This window comes from Coturnix japonica, chromosome 8, assembly GCF_054131305.1.
Source record: "Coturnix japonica strain WE chromosome 8, WE-NBRP24, whole genome shotgun sequence".
Taxonomy (NCBI): Eukaryota; Metazoa; Chordata; class Aves; order Galliformes; family Phasianidae; genus Coturnix; species Coturnix japonica.
In genome coordinates, this window is record NC_140670.1 from 8,993,176 (window position 1) to 9,009,129 (window position 15,954).

Below are 15,954 nucleotides of genomic sequence, written 5' to 3' on the forward strand. Positions count from 1 at the left end.
CCATGCAGCTTTTCAAGGTGCTGATGACAAGACCAGCCCATGATTAAGGGAAGTGAAGCAAACACAAAGCAGACACAATCAGTCTATTTGTAAACACTTAAAATAAGTCAAAGGGATGAGTAAAAGCCAGTATGAATTCCAAAAGAATAAATTATGTCAAGCAAATATCCTTTTCAAACAGAAGAGCAGAGTTAAGAAGCAGATCTATATCTTGACTTTATTAAGGTTTTTGACACCACCTCCTGAGACGTTCATGTATGCAAACTAAAGAGATTAAATCCAAACGAATCCAATGTAATACAGACAGACATCAAGAAAAAAAAATAATTAGAAAACATCACTAGTTCACTGTCAAAATGCGTATCTAGAATGGAGTTCCCAAAGTCACCTACACTGGGCCTGCTCTTATTTGCTACTTTCATTAGTGACCCAGATGATAGAACACAGACTGCATTTATTAAATTGACAACCAACCAGCTTGGTAGGACTGCAAATTACATTGGAGGACAAAAAGACAAAGTGGAAACATGGTCTGAGGGGAAAAAAAGGAAAATGCAAAGCATCACACATAGGCAGGAGCAGTCAACTGCAGAAACACGGAGCAGCAAAGTAGTTGCATATGAAAAAGAAATGGTCACATTCAATTTTGCAACTGCTACAAGCTGGCAGAATCATGCTGCAGAAGCACACACAGTACTGGAATATGTGAATGCTAACACAGCCCGTGTTCTGCATCCATAAGGCCTCAGCTGGAGAACTACACAACGAGAAGAGTTCTGGACACTGCTCTTCAAAGACAGGTACGTGCTCCAAGGAGAGCAACACAACGAGCAGTGCTTTGGAGAACACTGCTGATGGAAGGGACTGGGGAGGGGAATCAGAGCAGGGTGTGTCTTCACACAGGAAAACAGGATGCTGCAAGGAGTAATAGCCTCTATAGCAGGCGTAATAAACTTTAACAGCCTCCATTTAGATTAGATGATCTCAAGGTCTTTTTCAGTCTTATGATTCCAAAGCATCTCTGCAGGGTCACTTATGTTTCCCAAAGAAAACAGCACTTACAAACACATCCCCAAATTAATGCTATGTTTAAGTCTGCTTTCATTAGGCCATCTCCCCTTGGCCCAGCTTCTCTCAGCAGCCACAGACTGGTAGTATTTAGGGGGCTGCAGGGCAGAAGGAAGCACCTTGAATACCCTTCTCCCTGCCAGAAATACTAGAGCACTTCCATGTGCTTGGAGGTGCCAGCTTCTCCACCCTGCACTGCTGTGGCCTCACCTTAAGCACTGGGTGCAGGTTTGGGCACCACAATGTAAGAGGAGCAGAAAGCTGATAGAGAGCATCTAAACGAGGTCTACAAAGATAGTGAAGGGTCTAGAGGGGAAGATGTATGAGGGGCACCTGAGTCCCTGGGTGTACTCAGCACACAGCAGAGCAGGCTGAAGGGAGGCCTCACGGCAGCTGCAGCTCCCACAGGGAGCAGAGGGGCAGCACTAAGCTCTGTGGTGATAGTGACAGGAGCCGAGGGGACCGCATGCAGCTGAGTCAGGGTAAGATCAGGTTGGATAATAGGAAAAAGTTCTTCACCAGACGGTAGTCTGGCACTGGAATAGGACCCCCAGGGCACTGGTTACAGCACTGAGCTGCAAGAGCTCAGGAAACATTCAGACACCACTCTGAGAGAGGGTTCAGTTTTTAAATGGTCCAGTGTGGGGGACTTGATGATCCCAGTGGGTCCCTTCCAACTCAGGATATTCTGTGGTTGTCTGATTCTCTCTGTATTAATCCCATCTTTGGACTCCCACCAACAGAGCACAATGAGATTTACTCGCTGGCTGGGAAAAGCACTGGCAGCTTGGCACCAAGGCACCAAGGCCACAGGCTTGACTTATTTATTTAGGAAATTAATTATTTTAAAAGAAAGGTATTGAATCACTAATCATCTCTTTGAAATAGCTGTATTGTATTTTACTCCATTTTCTTTAATCTCTCAAGTCTTGATTATTCTAACTTTCAAAAACGCCTTGCAAAGCTTTCCATATTTACACAGAGGGCAGACTGACAGTCTTTTAATTGCTTGCATAATTCTTTTCCCTTCCCCCTCCTCATGTATGCACCGCTTTCTCCAATCACTGGTACCACCCTGAAGGAAAGATTAGCTAAAATAGTTACAATCAGCACTAATTCTTTCCTAATTCTGAGATGGAAATTTCCCTGTCTCTGAGCATTTTAAGATCTTAAGTTATTCCTTCTGGTTGTAGTAATTAACACTCTCTTATTATACATCCTGCCTTTTCCTTCATAGCTATTATCATCCTCTCTTGAAATTCAGCCAAAAATGTAATGCTTTATATTTACTGTTTTGGATGCATGTTATCATTATTTTCTACCCTTCTTATCATACAAAAGCTTTTTTTATTTTGTTTTGTTTTCACCTAGTTTGCAAGATCAGACTTTGCTTTGAGAAGCAAAGCCATCCTCTCCTTCCTTCTATGCTCATGGGCTTCCTGTATTAGCCTTACTGGACATCTTCCTTCTTTACGGTCTGCACACCAGGAGAACTTAGTTAAGATTTGTTTGGAAACTGAATCTCTGACTTCACAACCTTCAGTCCTTGGGCTACTTATGTTTACGGTCAGTTTTTACTTATCTGAATTTACTACTAAGAATTAAAACTTGAATTCCAAACCAACCTACCTTTGTCTATTTCTTCCTTGCACTTTAAACCAAGTCATCTCATGACTGCTCAGTGTGCAATGCTCAACTGTGCTTAATCTGACTGCCAGAGAACTGAATGGGAAGGCGCTGATGCCTTGAGCAGCCCCAGCCTCTCATGCTCCCTCCCTGCAGCCCAGTCCAGCACAGCTCACCCTGTCGCCTGACTGACTCATTTGCTCACAGTCACCTTGCTGATACAACCCTCATCTTGGCCACACGACTGCTGGGATCAGCTAGGCAGGGGCAGGAACAATGGAGCCAGCCCTTTCCGCAGCTGATTAAGCAAAAACTGAAACTGCCTCTTCAATCCAAAATGCTTTTCTAGTATATCATTGCTGCTTTTCAAAATGACGTCTGAAGCACTGGTGAGTTCCTGCTGGTTAGAATGACTAGTTTAACAAAGAAACTTGCCAGTGATCACATCCAGGAATATCCTGGCCCTACCATTCCTTCTCTAATCTCTACCTGGGAAAGTAAGCCACCTCATAACAAGCAGTATTTATCCAACAACACTACACAGATCTTTATCCCTATTCAAGTCTAACCCTGGAGCTACTAACAGATTCTTTGCTCCTTCTGTCATCTTTCTCCAAAAGTCATTTTAAGCCAAACAGATTTTGGTCTGTTCTCTTCACACCATGATATTTTTTCTGGTCTACTATATAATTACTACTGCACAACTTCTGCAGCATAAAGTCTAATTACTAATAGTATTCTACCATGCTTCTGCTACTTGGTATTTTATCCCCAATGCTGTGAGAAGCTCAAATTTCTCCATTTTGTTGCCCAGGGTCTCAATATGTGTACAAAACATCTCAGTTGTTTCTTAGTAACATCCTATTATCCAGTCTAAATCTTTCCCTAGCTGCACTGCCCGATTACAATTTTCCTTAACCTTGGAACTCTTTCCTTTCTCAATTAGTACCGGTCTTCCACCCGCTGGCACTTCTCCATATGCTGAGACAGAAATAAGTGTTTACCCAGCACCTCCCTGCTGAGAGCTGAAGTCTGAATGGAAGTTGTATAGGTTGGGAAAAGCTTTTTCCTTACAGCGAGGTTCCCATCCAGCGCACTAGCCTTCTTCTCTAAGGCAATTCTTCTGCATAGTTGGGGGCAGATCCTGCCTGTAAGAGTGATTTCCTCGGGGCTCTCCTCCCCTCCAGGGACTGTAATTCCACTTAAGAGCACCAGAATATCTACTTTATGTCTTCCAATATGGTTTGCACATCTGCAACCCACCATGGCAGAAAATCTGCTGTCATTTATGCTATCTCAAACGCTAATGATGGAGTCTTCCCTTCCCACTCCCACTCAAATCCCTTCAGGACTTTTCTCAGCTTTCTCATTCTCCCTTATCTTCACATTCAGCAACTTCAAAAGTCCCTCCAAGCTGCCTGCAACTCCTCAGCCACATAAGCATTCTCTTAATTCTTGGATGCAGTTTAAGTGCCAGCACCGTCTCCAGCTGCATCTGGAGCTTCCCCCTGCTTCTTTTCTTCCTTTCACTGTTAAGCCCTAACAGTGATTTCATGCATACTATATTTAGTCATCTTTATTAAATCTGCCGTTCTTCAGGTTTCCTCTGCTGCTCCCTTGATTATAACTCATCTCTTTCATGTCCTTGCCTTCCAGAAGGACACACACCGAACTCCCTTGATGCACTCACCACACAGCAACTACTTATCAGCAGCTCAGCTTTGGAAACCTTCTGTCTGAAGCAGCTCCAGCCCTTCGATTAGTTTAGCTGGGATTAGCAGCACAGCCAGAATCAACTTCACATTTGAGTTCAAATGCTGTCCATAATTTTATCCAAATCAAACAGCAGTCAGAAGACGCACTCACTCACTGATCTTCAAGAAACATATCTTGGAGGTGGGTTTGCTTTTTCATTTGTTTGTTCTTTAATTCCTTCCCCTGAGCAGTGGACCTATGCTGCCTTTTGTTGACCCTTACTAAAACCTCAGTGCTTTACAACCATCTACTATGTCAGAGATGTTTTCACTATTCCCATGGAAGCCCATCCAAATTTTGCAGATAGAGGTCCCTAAAACACCTCCTGCAATGTCAGTTTAAGTGGGAAAGGCTGGCAAAGGACCCTCCCTGCAGCCACTGCTCCTGACCAGCAGGGCCACAAGTGTCAGCCACTGCTGCACCGAGCACAAAACCAGAAGGAAGAAGCAAGCTTGGAAGAAAGCACAGGGGACAGGAAAAGAACCACAAAAAGGGTGAGAAAGAATAAACAGTGACAAGAGGAAGTTGTGTATTAACAGTTTTTTAAATTACGTTCTTCTGGTTTGGCCTAGCAAGACATGCAGAGGTGATAGAAACAATCAAAAAACAGATGCTGGTGTGAAAGTTGGGAGCATTCCAAAGTTCTCATGTTTTGTTTCAACCATTTAAGCTATTTCCAAGCTCCACGAAGTCAAGATATGAAGGAAGCAGTGGGTGGAAGACTAACAAATGAAGCCTCCTTTTATATTCTCATTTTGATAAAATAATTTTTAAGATTTTACTCCCTCCCCACACCCAAAATGACAAGACAAAGTTTTCCAGGAGATCAGAATTGAAGGAACAAGAGTTAACAGCGCTCTCTGACAGGTCCTTATTTTTCTCTAAAAAAGACCTTTTTCAAAGCAAGACCCACACAAATAGAGCTGGACAGCAGAGCAAGCACTACATCTCTAGCACACTTTTTTCTTTCCATTTCATTGTACACGTTCTCTGTAACACTGTACTGTAAATCATTACAGGAGAATCTACAAAATGAATGACCTAATTCTGGTCAAAAATCAGCTGTGAATTACAACTATTAAGCCTATTAAATAATAATAAAAAGTACAGCTCTTTTCCAGTGAATAGCAAAAATAGGAAAGTACTGAGGAATAAGCACAAAGACTTTTAGGACTCTTTTCCCTTATGAAAAACAAAAAAGAAAAACCCCACAGTCTGGGGGTACCTCCATAGAGATGTTTAATTTCTCTCTTCCAGGCATCATTCAGTCTCTGAAGGAAACTCCTGAGTTAAAAACCACAGAATGGCTTAGGTTGGAAGGGACTTTAAAGATCATCTAGTTCCAATCCCCCTGCAATGGGCAGGGTTGCCAACCTCTGGATTGGGTGCATTTCTCTGTAAATATTGCTGGGTCTGCTAATCAGAAGCAAAAGAAAACGGTTAAAGACATACATTAACAGATGTGAGTTTATTTCAGCAGAAGCAACTTTGTATTAAGTAGCTGTAGCTTTAATGAAGAGCAACATACATGCCTGGTGTACAGAGGTGGAACAGAATCTCTCTAGCTTTGGAAGACCTTTCAAGCTCAAATACATTAGCAAAAATTGCACCCTCCGCTGTCATCAGCAAGTTTAGCTTGAAGGCAAAGAAAAAAGAGTTCAGGAATATACCAATGGACTTGAGAAATGAATATGGACATAACCAAGAAGTGGCTAGTTGTCACAGCACACTCTAAATTAGGTTTCTGTATTTAGAAACACCACCTTTCTTTTGAGGATAGCAATCTGCTCGAGATGAAGGGCAAGAGAATATGTAAGAAGTTGGTGCAAGAGCTCCTGCACACGAGCGCGAGTGGTAAAGGAGTAAAGTGAAATAAATTCATACGTAATGACTGTAATTGTCACATGTAATTATAACACCAAAATTAAAACGGATCTTGTAGGAGATGGGAGGCACATGAAAATTGAAAGTGAAGATTAACTTAGTTAAGTTCCAGATCTTTGAAGAAATTAAAAGGACAAAGCTATTCATTCCATTATGAACTTTTTATTTATGACCTGTCAAACAGAAATGAATTAAAGCATTACGGTGACACCAGATATCTGTTCCAGTGGAGGTGCTGTACTTATTAAGTCTGTGTGTGACAATTGACACCTCTATTTCAGAACAGAAGAAAAAATTACATTATTAAAGCTCAGTGGTTTAATTTCTTCTCCATCTGTCAATCCAGTACGACACACTACCTCATCCACACGCCTTACTCCACCTATTATTTCATAAAAATGTTAAGGGTTTTTCTTCCGTCGCACATTTATTTTTTCCACAGCCCTCAGTTACTCCTTTGACACAGACTTCAGAAAACTGAAACAGCCATTTCAAGTAAATCCTATGAGTGAAAATTGCTCCCCCTTCACTTCTGCCTTTCAATTGGTCTCATTCTCTTTGTCACAGAAACGCTCCCAGTCTGCAGTTATTAAAAATAGTCAAGGTGACCCCAACTCATTTATTTAGTGTACACAACTTACAGCAACTCCAGATGTTCCATTCCAAATACGTCCAATATATTTTCATTTCAGTCCTAACCAGACATCACAAACTCGAGGCCAGAAAAGTAGAAAAAAACACAACTTGAATTTAAAAAACTGCACTATGCCAAGCGTGATGGGCCTTGTATTACAGACTACTTCGACTTGCACATATGTGGTAGGAGGGCAAAAAGTAATATAAAAAAATACTGAGCTGCCCCCCAAAGGTAATTCCCAACAGTACATAGCATGCATGTAATGCTAACAGCTGACCACATAGTCAGAACTGAGCTGTTACCTAGGTGTTTAAACATTTAGCAGCACATTGGCAAGTCACTGGAATACTTCTCTGGCTCCCTGCAAAACTCTCCTGCCAAATTGCATTTCAGCCTTCATTCTGTCAGCCATGATTCCTTTAGAGAAAAGATGAAACCCATTCTTTTTGTTCTCCACTCCAGTAACACCTCGCAGCTCTGCCTCTCACATGTTAGCACTTAGGGTTTTGTCTCTTTCTAAAGGACAAAAGCACTTTCTCTGTGATGCAGGGACACATCTTGCTGAGCATCATAACTGCTTTAACAGTATGAAACATATACCTTATTGGAGTCAGCATTCTGCTGCACAAGCTGTCTTTTCCAAACAAAGAACTCTAAAATAAAGCTTAAAACTATGCTCCAAGGGCCAAAGTAGTCTGATGAGGGTGGGAAAGAGAAAGAAAGCTATTCACAGCAGCTCTCTGCTGGGGAGGCCTCATGCCACAAAAGGCAGCCTGCAGCAGAATGCAGGGCATGGCCAGGGTGCCACCTGTATACATCTTATATATGGCCCAAGATGATTTCTCTTCACTCAGAGCAACCCAGGCAAATCAGAAGGTTGGACACACATGCACCAGAGCTTCCCTCCTATTCCTGGGGCAGATGGTGCTGACAGTTGAAATGCCCCCCACTTCTTTCTTTCAGTGAAGTTTGTTGGGAAAACGTAGAGACGAAAAGCACAAGTGAACAAAGGAGGCTACGCAGAGACTGCACAGATTTCCTGTTACTGGTGACATCGCCTTTGCTCATTTTAGAAGACACAACAGAGAAGAAGCTTCTCCCTTGAGACAAAAGCAACACCTGACAACTCTTAGAACACAGGTAATTTTTCATTTAGACTGAGAAGGAACGGTTTAATAGAAAAAGATCACTAACTTGTAATGCACATTTACAGAGTCTGAATTCCTTCAGGTCCACTGTCTTCACAAAGCCCATCTGCTACCATGCCACACAGAACTCCTAAGCAGCACTGCTACGTGGCAACATCTCAGGCCTCTTCATTCACTGAAACACTCGTTAGCCACTCCACCTCTTGCACAACAGGGCAGTGGGGCAATGAAACGCTGACATCCAAAAAGGGAAGCCCAGTTTCAAGATCTTTTTACAGCCTGATTCAGAAGAAAGATTTCCTTCCCCCCCTTGCCCAGGAACCTGACACTGCTGGCTGGGCAGGGACTGCCAGGGCCAACAGCCTCCCTGGAAGGCTGCCATGAGACCTCCCTGCAGCTCAGAGCAGCGGGCTGTTTAGCCAACATCTATTTTGGTGGCAATTCAGCCATCTACCAATGGCTACTGGTCTAATCCACCTTGGTTTGCTAGTTTACATGAACTTCTCTGCTGGAAACTTAAGTTCTCTGCACCTCTACCATGCAATTAAATCTGATAGGGCAAAAAAAAACCCAAAAAAAACCCAAAAACCAACAAACATGTGCTTTGCCTAGTAGAATGAATACTGTGCTCCATACCAGAAATGACTGGATTTTAGAGGGTGTCAACTGTCTAATATTTAGTCTGTGAAGTCTTTGGTGAAGGGCAAAGAAGAGACATTTTATACCAAGAAGTACCATGAAATCATAGAATGGCTTGGGTTGGAAGGGACCCCAGGGATCAAAGAGTTCCATCTCCCCTGCCACAGGCAGGGCCACCAACACCTCCAGAGCTGGTACTAGGCCAGGTCGCCCAGGGAAGTATCAGTGTTTGTTAATTAAATGCTCCTATTTCCGTATTTACAAATAAAGGGCTTGAAATGGGACCGATCAAAACCTACCAAGCTCCTGAAAGCATTAGTCTTAAATTATGCAGGAGATCCTTGGGCCTACCAAACAAATAGGAAAGGCTTGCTGTGTGATGGCGTCAATTTAGCTGGAAAATTGTGTAAGAAAATGACTTTTTCCTAATGGATTAAGGAAAAATATTAGATAATATGAGGCGCTGCTCAGAAAAGCACACGTAAGAAAAGATCAGTTCCTCCATTAACAACTGAACTAATAGAGATGTAGGGCAGAGTGACCATAATAAATTTTTTTGCATGTACTGTTTACAAAAGCTTACTAGAGCCTATGTAAATATATCCATGAAAGAAATCAGAAAGAAAACCCTCTTCTGCTTCGGATTATTTTCCTGAACTGCAGATTACCCCCTTTCTTACTCTCAGTTGAAGCAATTTAAAATAACAGTGGTTCACCAGTGGAATTCAGCCCACAACATTCACCTCCCCACAGAAGCAGCAGGTGACAGATGCAGCCACTGCACAGACATCTATCTGGAGCTGAGCTGGAGGAGCAGCCGCATTAACAGGCTTCCTCTGTTTCAAGTAGCAAAAATCCACATCCTTTTTCTAGCACATGTTTGATGTGAGGAAAGCTTAACCTTAGCACAAAGGCCAGGAAGTCCCTGGCTGGGCTGGTAGTGCACGCCTCCCTCCCCTACAAGAGGCCTTCTGTCAGGCTGAGCTGGCCAGGCTCCCCAGCAAGTCATGTGTTGCAGCACCTCTACCCTGCAGTGTGTGGTTCCTCTTATAACTTCCCAATCCACTGCCTCTGCTTCTCTGAAGCATCAAGCACATCCCTGCATCTGTTCAAAAAAATAAAGAAAAAACCCTATAGGTGTGGGACAGCAGACCAAAGCACGACCTGTACCCACTCCATGTTCCTCTGAGCTCAAAGAAACCTCTTCCAGCCTCTCGAAGATAACCACCCCGGCTGAAAAACCTCAAACATGAGGAACACTGGCTGACAGAGCAGCCCAGGGAGGGGCTGTAAAAAAGCAGCTTCTCATCACAGGTCTCAACGTGCAGAGCTGCTATCAAAACATTCACACCACTATCACAAAGCACAAGGGATGCCAGCTGGCACGTCGGCTCACTGTATGTGTGAGATGCTCACTGCCTGGCATGGTGCACCCAGCACTGGGACCACGTGGCTCCTCCTGGCCACAGGCACAGCGTGCAGCCCACCTGAAGCTCTACCAAAACATCTCCACATTTGCACACTGTGCCCACCCGAGAAGATCAAGATGTGCTTATTTCACAACAACACATGTTAAAAAAAAAAACAACAGTGCAAACATGGTACATTTGCAAACATTTTCATCTAGCTGAAGGGGTGAATCAGGTGCTGAGTTATACTTCTAAGTGCATTCCTCTACAAGGGATGCTCATGTGTTTGGGTACTTCCGAAGCATGGAAGTATAACTGCGCATCAAATCTCACTTCGTATCTTAAGACTTCAAAATACTGACCTACAGCACAACTTAAATCCATACATGCATCTGTTCATGTGTGCAGAACGCTGCAGTGCTGCCACCATTTGCACAGAGGACAACCATCCCTTGAAAGCAGCTTACCCACAAAAGGCTTTCCCAAGGAACATTTGTGGCAGTGTCACATTACTGTACTACCTTGGACTTTTACTTCTGAGATAAAAAGTATTAAAGAAAACAAAACCAAACAGGCTTCCCCATATCAATTTGCTCAGCTCCTGAGATGTCAAGCCCTCTCTGACAAGAGAGTTGCCACTAATGCAGTGATCAGCTAAGCTGGTCCCACACCTAGCAACCCCTCCAACTCATCTCCTTCTGTGATGGTTTCAGAGCAGCTGACTGCATTGCCCTGTTATCAGACACTGCTGGCGGGAAACTGTCTTCAAGCAGCTCCGCTCTTTTCCTTACAGCATGCAGCCACAGTGATAACTGCATTCAAACCAATGACCCTCACATGGAGAGCCCAAGGGCCGGGCTGAGGAAGCAGTGAAGTGCTGCCTTTTATCTCTGAGCCCCACAGACATGTCAGTGGTAGCCCTCAACACAGGCCAGACGGGATCACTGTGAAGCTCGACCTCAGCAACGGCCTTACTGGGTTTTGCTATCTTGCATTTCCAAAGCTCAAAACAAAACCATATACAAACTTAGGGATTATGTGGATTTCCCACCAAAGTCACGAAGCCCACAAGCTGAAAATGATGGCGTATTTTGTCTTGCTGCATTAATTTTTTTCCTGGTAAAGCATACTTCAAAGCAGTCACAGAAGATTTTGATGGAACGGCTACTCCAGGCACCTTGAAGCACTGGGTGATGTCAGGCTGACAAAGCCAGGGCCATGCACAGCAGTCATGAGGGGCTGGGGCAGAGCTGGGCATCAGCACTGCTGCTAGCCAAGGGGAAGGGAAGAAAACAGCCGGGCCCAGAAATCTGGCTTGACAGCTTCATTTCCTTGTGCTGCTGAGATCATTTATCCTATCTTGTCTTCGTGGAGGAGGATGAAATCACTACAGAGAGCTTTTCAGTTCAATGCAGGGGCATAAGAGGACAAAGAGAAACTTCTAGGAGGGCAGAAAAAGAACTGAAGAGGCATGTCAAAATGGAACAGCCTAATTCCCTCTCTGACCACACGTACAGCTCTCTGAGCCACATGAAAGGATGTTAAGAGCAAAAAAACATCAGAAAGCTGAAAAGGCATCAAAAAAGCACTCTTTCTACAGAAACTAGCTGACACAATCTTGTCCGAGTGGTACGGAACAGCAGAAGAAACTGGTTTCTCCCCAATTCCCCCTTCCTTCACAAGGCCACAAGCAGCTCAGCCAAGGTCCTTCCTGCTCCCAGCCCTCCCCACGGCCTCGGTTACCCCACGGAGGCAGGAGGGGGACACACAGTGACCCAGCAGTGCTGGCAAGTAGCGGTTTACGGACTGACTTCCTGAGCAGAGCCCACATCCTATTTCATCCTCTCCTCTGTGAGTCAGTGTAACTGCCTGCTGTGTCCATGTGCTTGTTTCTTTGGTGTTTTTGTTACCACCACAGCACAGCATTGAGCAGGAAGGGCAACATGGTAGTATCTTCAGTATTTTTTAAGATCGCACTATTTCTCTACAAACCTGAAATAAGTTTGCATTTGTAAAGATCTACATCAACTTGATTGTTATTGTCCTTACTTAGAAAAGTTGCTCAGATGAACACTTTTATGTATTTATTTCACTTATTTATGTAAGTTTCCAACAAAAACTCACAGAAAAGCATTGTAATTAAATTCTTTTCATGATCTTACAGATGAGATATCAGAAGGAAACCTTAGCAAGACAAGTCTGACGTAAAGAGATGGTATCCAAGAATACTACTATAAGAAGACAGCAGACAAATTGATGCTGGGTAGCAAGGAGATGTGCAAGCACACAATATCTTCAGACCACCACAAGTCTCAGAGGAAAAAGCCAAGACTTTTCCCTCTTTCATTAGTTCACAAATACTTCTCTATGATGCTCATCCTGACACAGTGTTCTGCGCCAACACCAAAAGAGCATTTTGAATCATTAATTTGGGTGAACTTTACATTGAAACATTTCCTAAGTCTGGCCGTTCAAAAAGTAGTTTGCCAACAAAGCAGTGAGCAAATACACACATGGAACCGAAGAAAGATGTATGGATATTATTTTCAAGATCATACAAAAGGCCCCTTCACACTTCAACATAAAACGAGAAAAAAATACGTGTTTCTTGAAAGTTTGAAGTCTAGAACCTTCATAAGGTTGTAGATACTAAGAGAGAGCACACTTAATGGTGGCAACAACCAATAAGGCATCCACCAACACATCCTCTTAAACAAAAAGGAAACATGCTGCAGATTACTCTCCAAAGGTTGTATGTATCTATCTATCTATCTATCTATCTATCTATCTATCTATCTATCTATCTATCTATCTATCTATCTAATCACAGAAATGAAAAGTCAATTCTGTGCTACACCAGCTTAAAGACAATTTGACTTCATTTGAGCACAAAGCATCACTAAGAACTTTAATAAAGGAGGAAAACAAAGTATGTCTTCGTAATTGATACTTCTTGATAAGAAAACTATTCCATATGTTAGAAAGCTGAGCAGAAACTATGTCTGAATGCTAGAAATAAGCCCTAGACAGTCCTTGACCTAAAGTAAACATTAAAAAATGCTTAGTTAATTAAAGACACCTGATCATCTCTATTTTTTACAGCATCAGCAATGGAACGGAACAACTGAATTCTTGATTAACATTTAATATACCACACACCGGGATACCATACACTCAGTTCAACAAAAATACTGTTTGTATTAATTTTTCAGTGGCTGACTTTGCAACCTCAGTAATGGCTTTAAAAGCGAGAGTTGCTTTTTTTCTGTGATCTCCAAAACTCAAAATGGAAACCAGTATTACAGAAACTCAACCATGAGGAAGTATACCGACCTCACGGAGATACCAGCAGTCTCATTTGAGCTTTAATATTCCACTTACCGACCAAGTGAAGCACATGCAAGGCGCGGAAGCTGTGGGGGCCCCTAACTAGAACTACATGTTTTCTCTCACTCTAAAACAATCCTCTCCCCTGAAAGAAAATGATAGTTTAAGATTAGGATCTCCTTGTGCTTCCAAAACTGAATACCAAGCGTGTGGCTGCTCACAAGCCAAGCAGCTCAGTTCCTCCAATAGCTGAGGAACCAGAGGCCCTGGCAGGCTGCCACAGAATGCAAATCCAGAAGACCTTGCTCAAAACCAACCTCCCTCATCAGCTGCCTTTTGAGCTAAGGAGCCTAAAAACCTGTGCTGCAAGGCAGACACATGAGCTGGAACAGTATTTAAACAGAAGGCTGTTCAGACCAGTCCCTAGAAGGAGATGAAAGCCTATGTAAATGAGTCCCGTAATTAGCTGGTAGGCAAGTTCTGGTGCTCAGGACTCGCAGGTTTTATTTTTAGCTCCGATAGGAAGCATGCCTTTTTAGCGATGTAACCCTCTGCCTGGCCAGTCCCAGCCAGCCCTTGTGCTTTGAGTGCTCTTACCACTTCAGGCAAAGAAATGACAGCACTTCTTGAAGGCTTCCCTGTAACAGTTACACGATATGGAGGTGACTTCATACTCATACTGTTATTCCTATACAACCGCACGTATGAGAGGTGCTGCAGCCAGAATTAATGCATAATTAATTTTATACTTCCTGCAAAATAACCGAGTGACATTTGAAGAACTATCTGCTTGGCTCAGATGATAAGAGTGCACATGGTACAGGAGACACGTTAAAGCAAATCTGGCTAATATGAGGAACGCTCGGGCCTCACAGAAATGGAGCAGCTAGACCCTGCGCATGTTAAAGAAATCTTTCACCTGCAAAGCAGTCCCTGACGACCCCAACATATGACATCCTTACATCATATTAGAGGGTTCTCCTCCCCACACCCCTTATGGTACGACCTCTTCCTTTAGCGGTGAGCACAGCACAGCTCCTCACTCTCACTTCACACCGTGCCCCGCTGCCCTGAGCCGCAGTGCCCGCAGGAGCAGCGTCGTGACTCACCGAGTGCCGCAGGCCGCTGCTGACTCAGGCAGATGCTGCTGCGCGGGCGGCTGCGTTCCCGGGGCCGCTGCCTGTGATTCACACACAGCGCAGTGCCAAAACCAAAAGAACAGATCAACGCGAGCAAACGGCGAATACTAAGTCTGCTCTCTGACTCTTACATGCAAACACCCTCCAGTGTAACTCTGCGTATAACAACTGGCCTTTCCGCCTCAGTAAGCACGTTACAAATTTACCACCTTCGATGTTTTGGCCATGTAAGCATCCCAGAGAAACATAAGAGGCGCCTGACACCGAAGCTTTCCATCAGCTACCCCCTCCCAGCAGGCTGCGGTGGGGGTCCTGACATCAAAGGGTCACCCCACAGCCAAACAACACCCTCACATTTCATGCAATCCAGCATTCCTTCGGACCTCTCACAAAGCGAGCCAATGCATTGCTCAGAAAGGGGGGGAAAGGAAAACGTGTGACAAAGAGCTTGTGAGCAGTGCTGTCTGAATGTGAGGCACGACGCAGCTCCAGTGCTAACAGCAAGGCACACACCGGCCTGGCTAACAGTCCTGCCAGCTCTCTATGGCAGGATGCAGTCCGACCATAAAGAGCTGCAGCGACTCCATTAACAGTGCTGGAAACACGTCATGAAAAATGTCACTATGCTCTGTTGGCACTTAGCTTACAGAGCCTTTTCTTCCTGCTTTTACAACAATTATTATAAAATTAAGACTACCTTTATTCTATATTGATAATTTATCATGTTTTTTTTTTAATGTGAAAAACACAGAGAAATAGTCGATATGTATGAAAAACACCTCCCAAATCAATCTGTTAACTGTGTAACGTGTTTCCCAGAGCAGCTTGTGCTCACTGAGTAACGCACTGCTCTGCCCTCCCTCTGCCAACTGAAGATGAACACGAGGCTTAAATACCACACGCAGCATCACGCAGCAGTGACAGGCCCCTAGATTTACCCCTATATGTGGCAGCGATGCTCCTCCCAGAGCAGTAACTCATTCCTGTTGGGTGGCACAGCACAGTACTTTGGAGATTGAAGCATCAACAAACCCCGGCACCATTCTGTGGGGCATCAGCTCCGCTCTGGGATGCCCAAGAGCATGGCAGCACAGCCAGGTCACAGCTCACAGAGGTGGGTGCCCTGCCAGGCACTCTGTACCCAGGGCTGGGCCCAGGTCAGGGAGCTTTTCTCACAGCCACATTCCCTCAGCTCACTGCAGCCTGCATGGCCGTGCTCTCAGCTGGAGTCATGGGCACAGCCAGCATCCTGGCCCTGAGATGGCACCCTGTCAGGTGAATTACTATGTGAGCTGTCACATGGGAACACCAGCTTTGACCCA

The 15,954-nt window shown here is 44.0% G+C and overlaps 1 protein-coding gene across 10 annotated transcripts in view; it reads right to left on the reverse strand.

The window, feature by feature from the left end:
- Positions 1-15,954, reverse strand: part of JMJD1C (jumonji domain containing 1C) — a 163,088-nt gene that overhangs the window by 65,537 nt on the left and 81,597 nt on the right. The window contains exon 1 of one of the 10 annotated variants that reach the window (XM_085554004.1): positions 13,548-13,863. The exons of the other annotated variants lie outside the window; for them this stretch is intronic. Within the exon in view, the coding sequence (XP_085410130.1) occupies positions 13,548-13,565 (18 nt within the window). The 5' untranslated portion in view covers positions 13,566-13,863. Of the gene's footprint in view, positions 1-13,547; positions 13,864-15,954 lie in introns of those variants that run through there. 10 annotated transcript variants of the gene reach the window in all.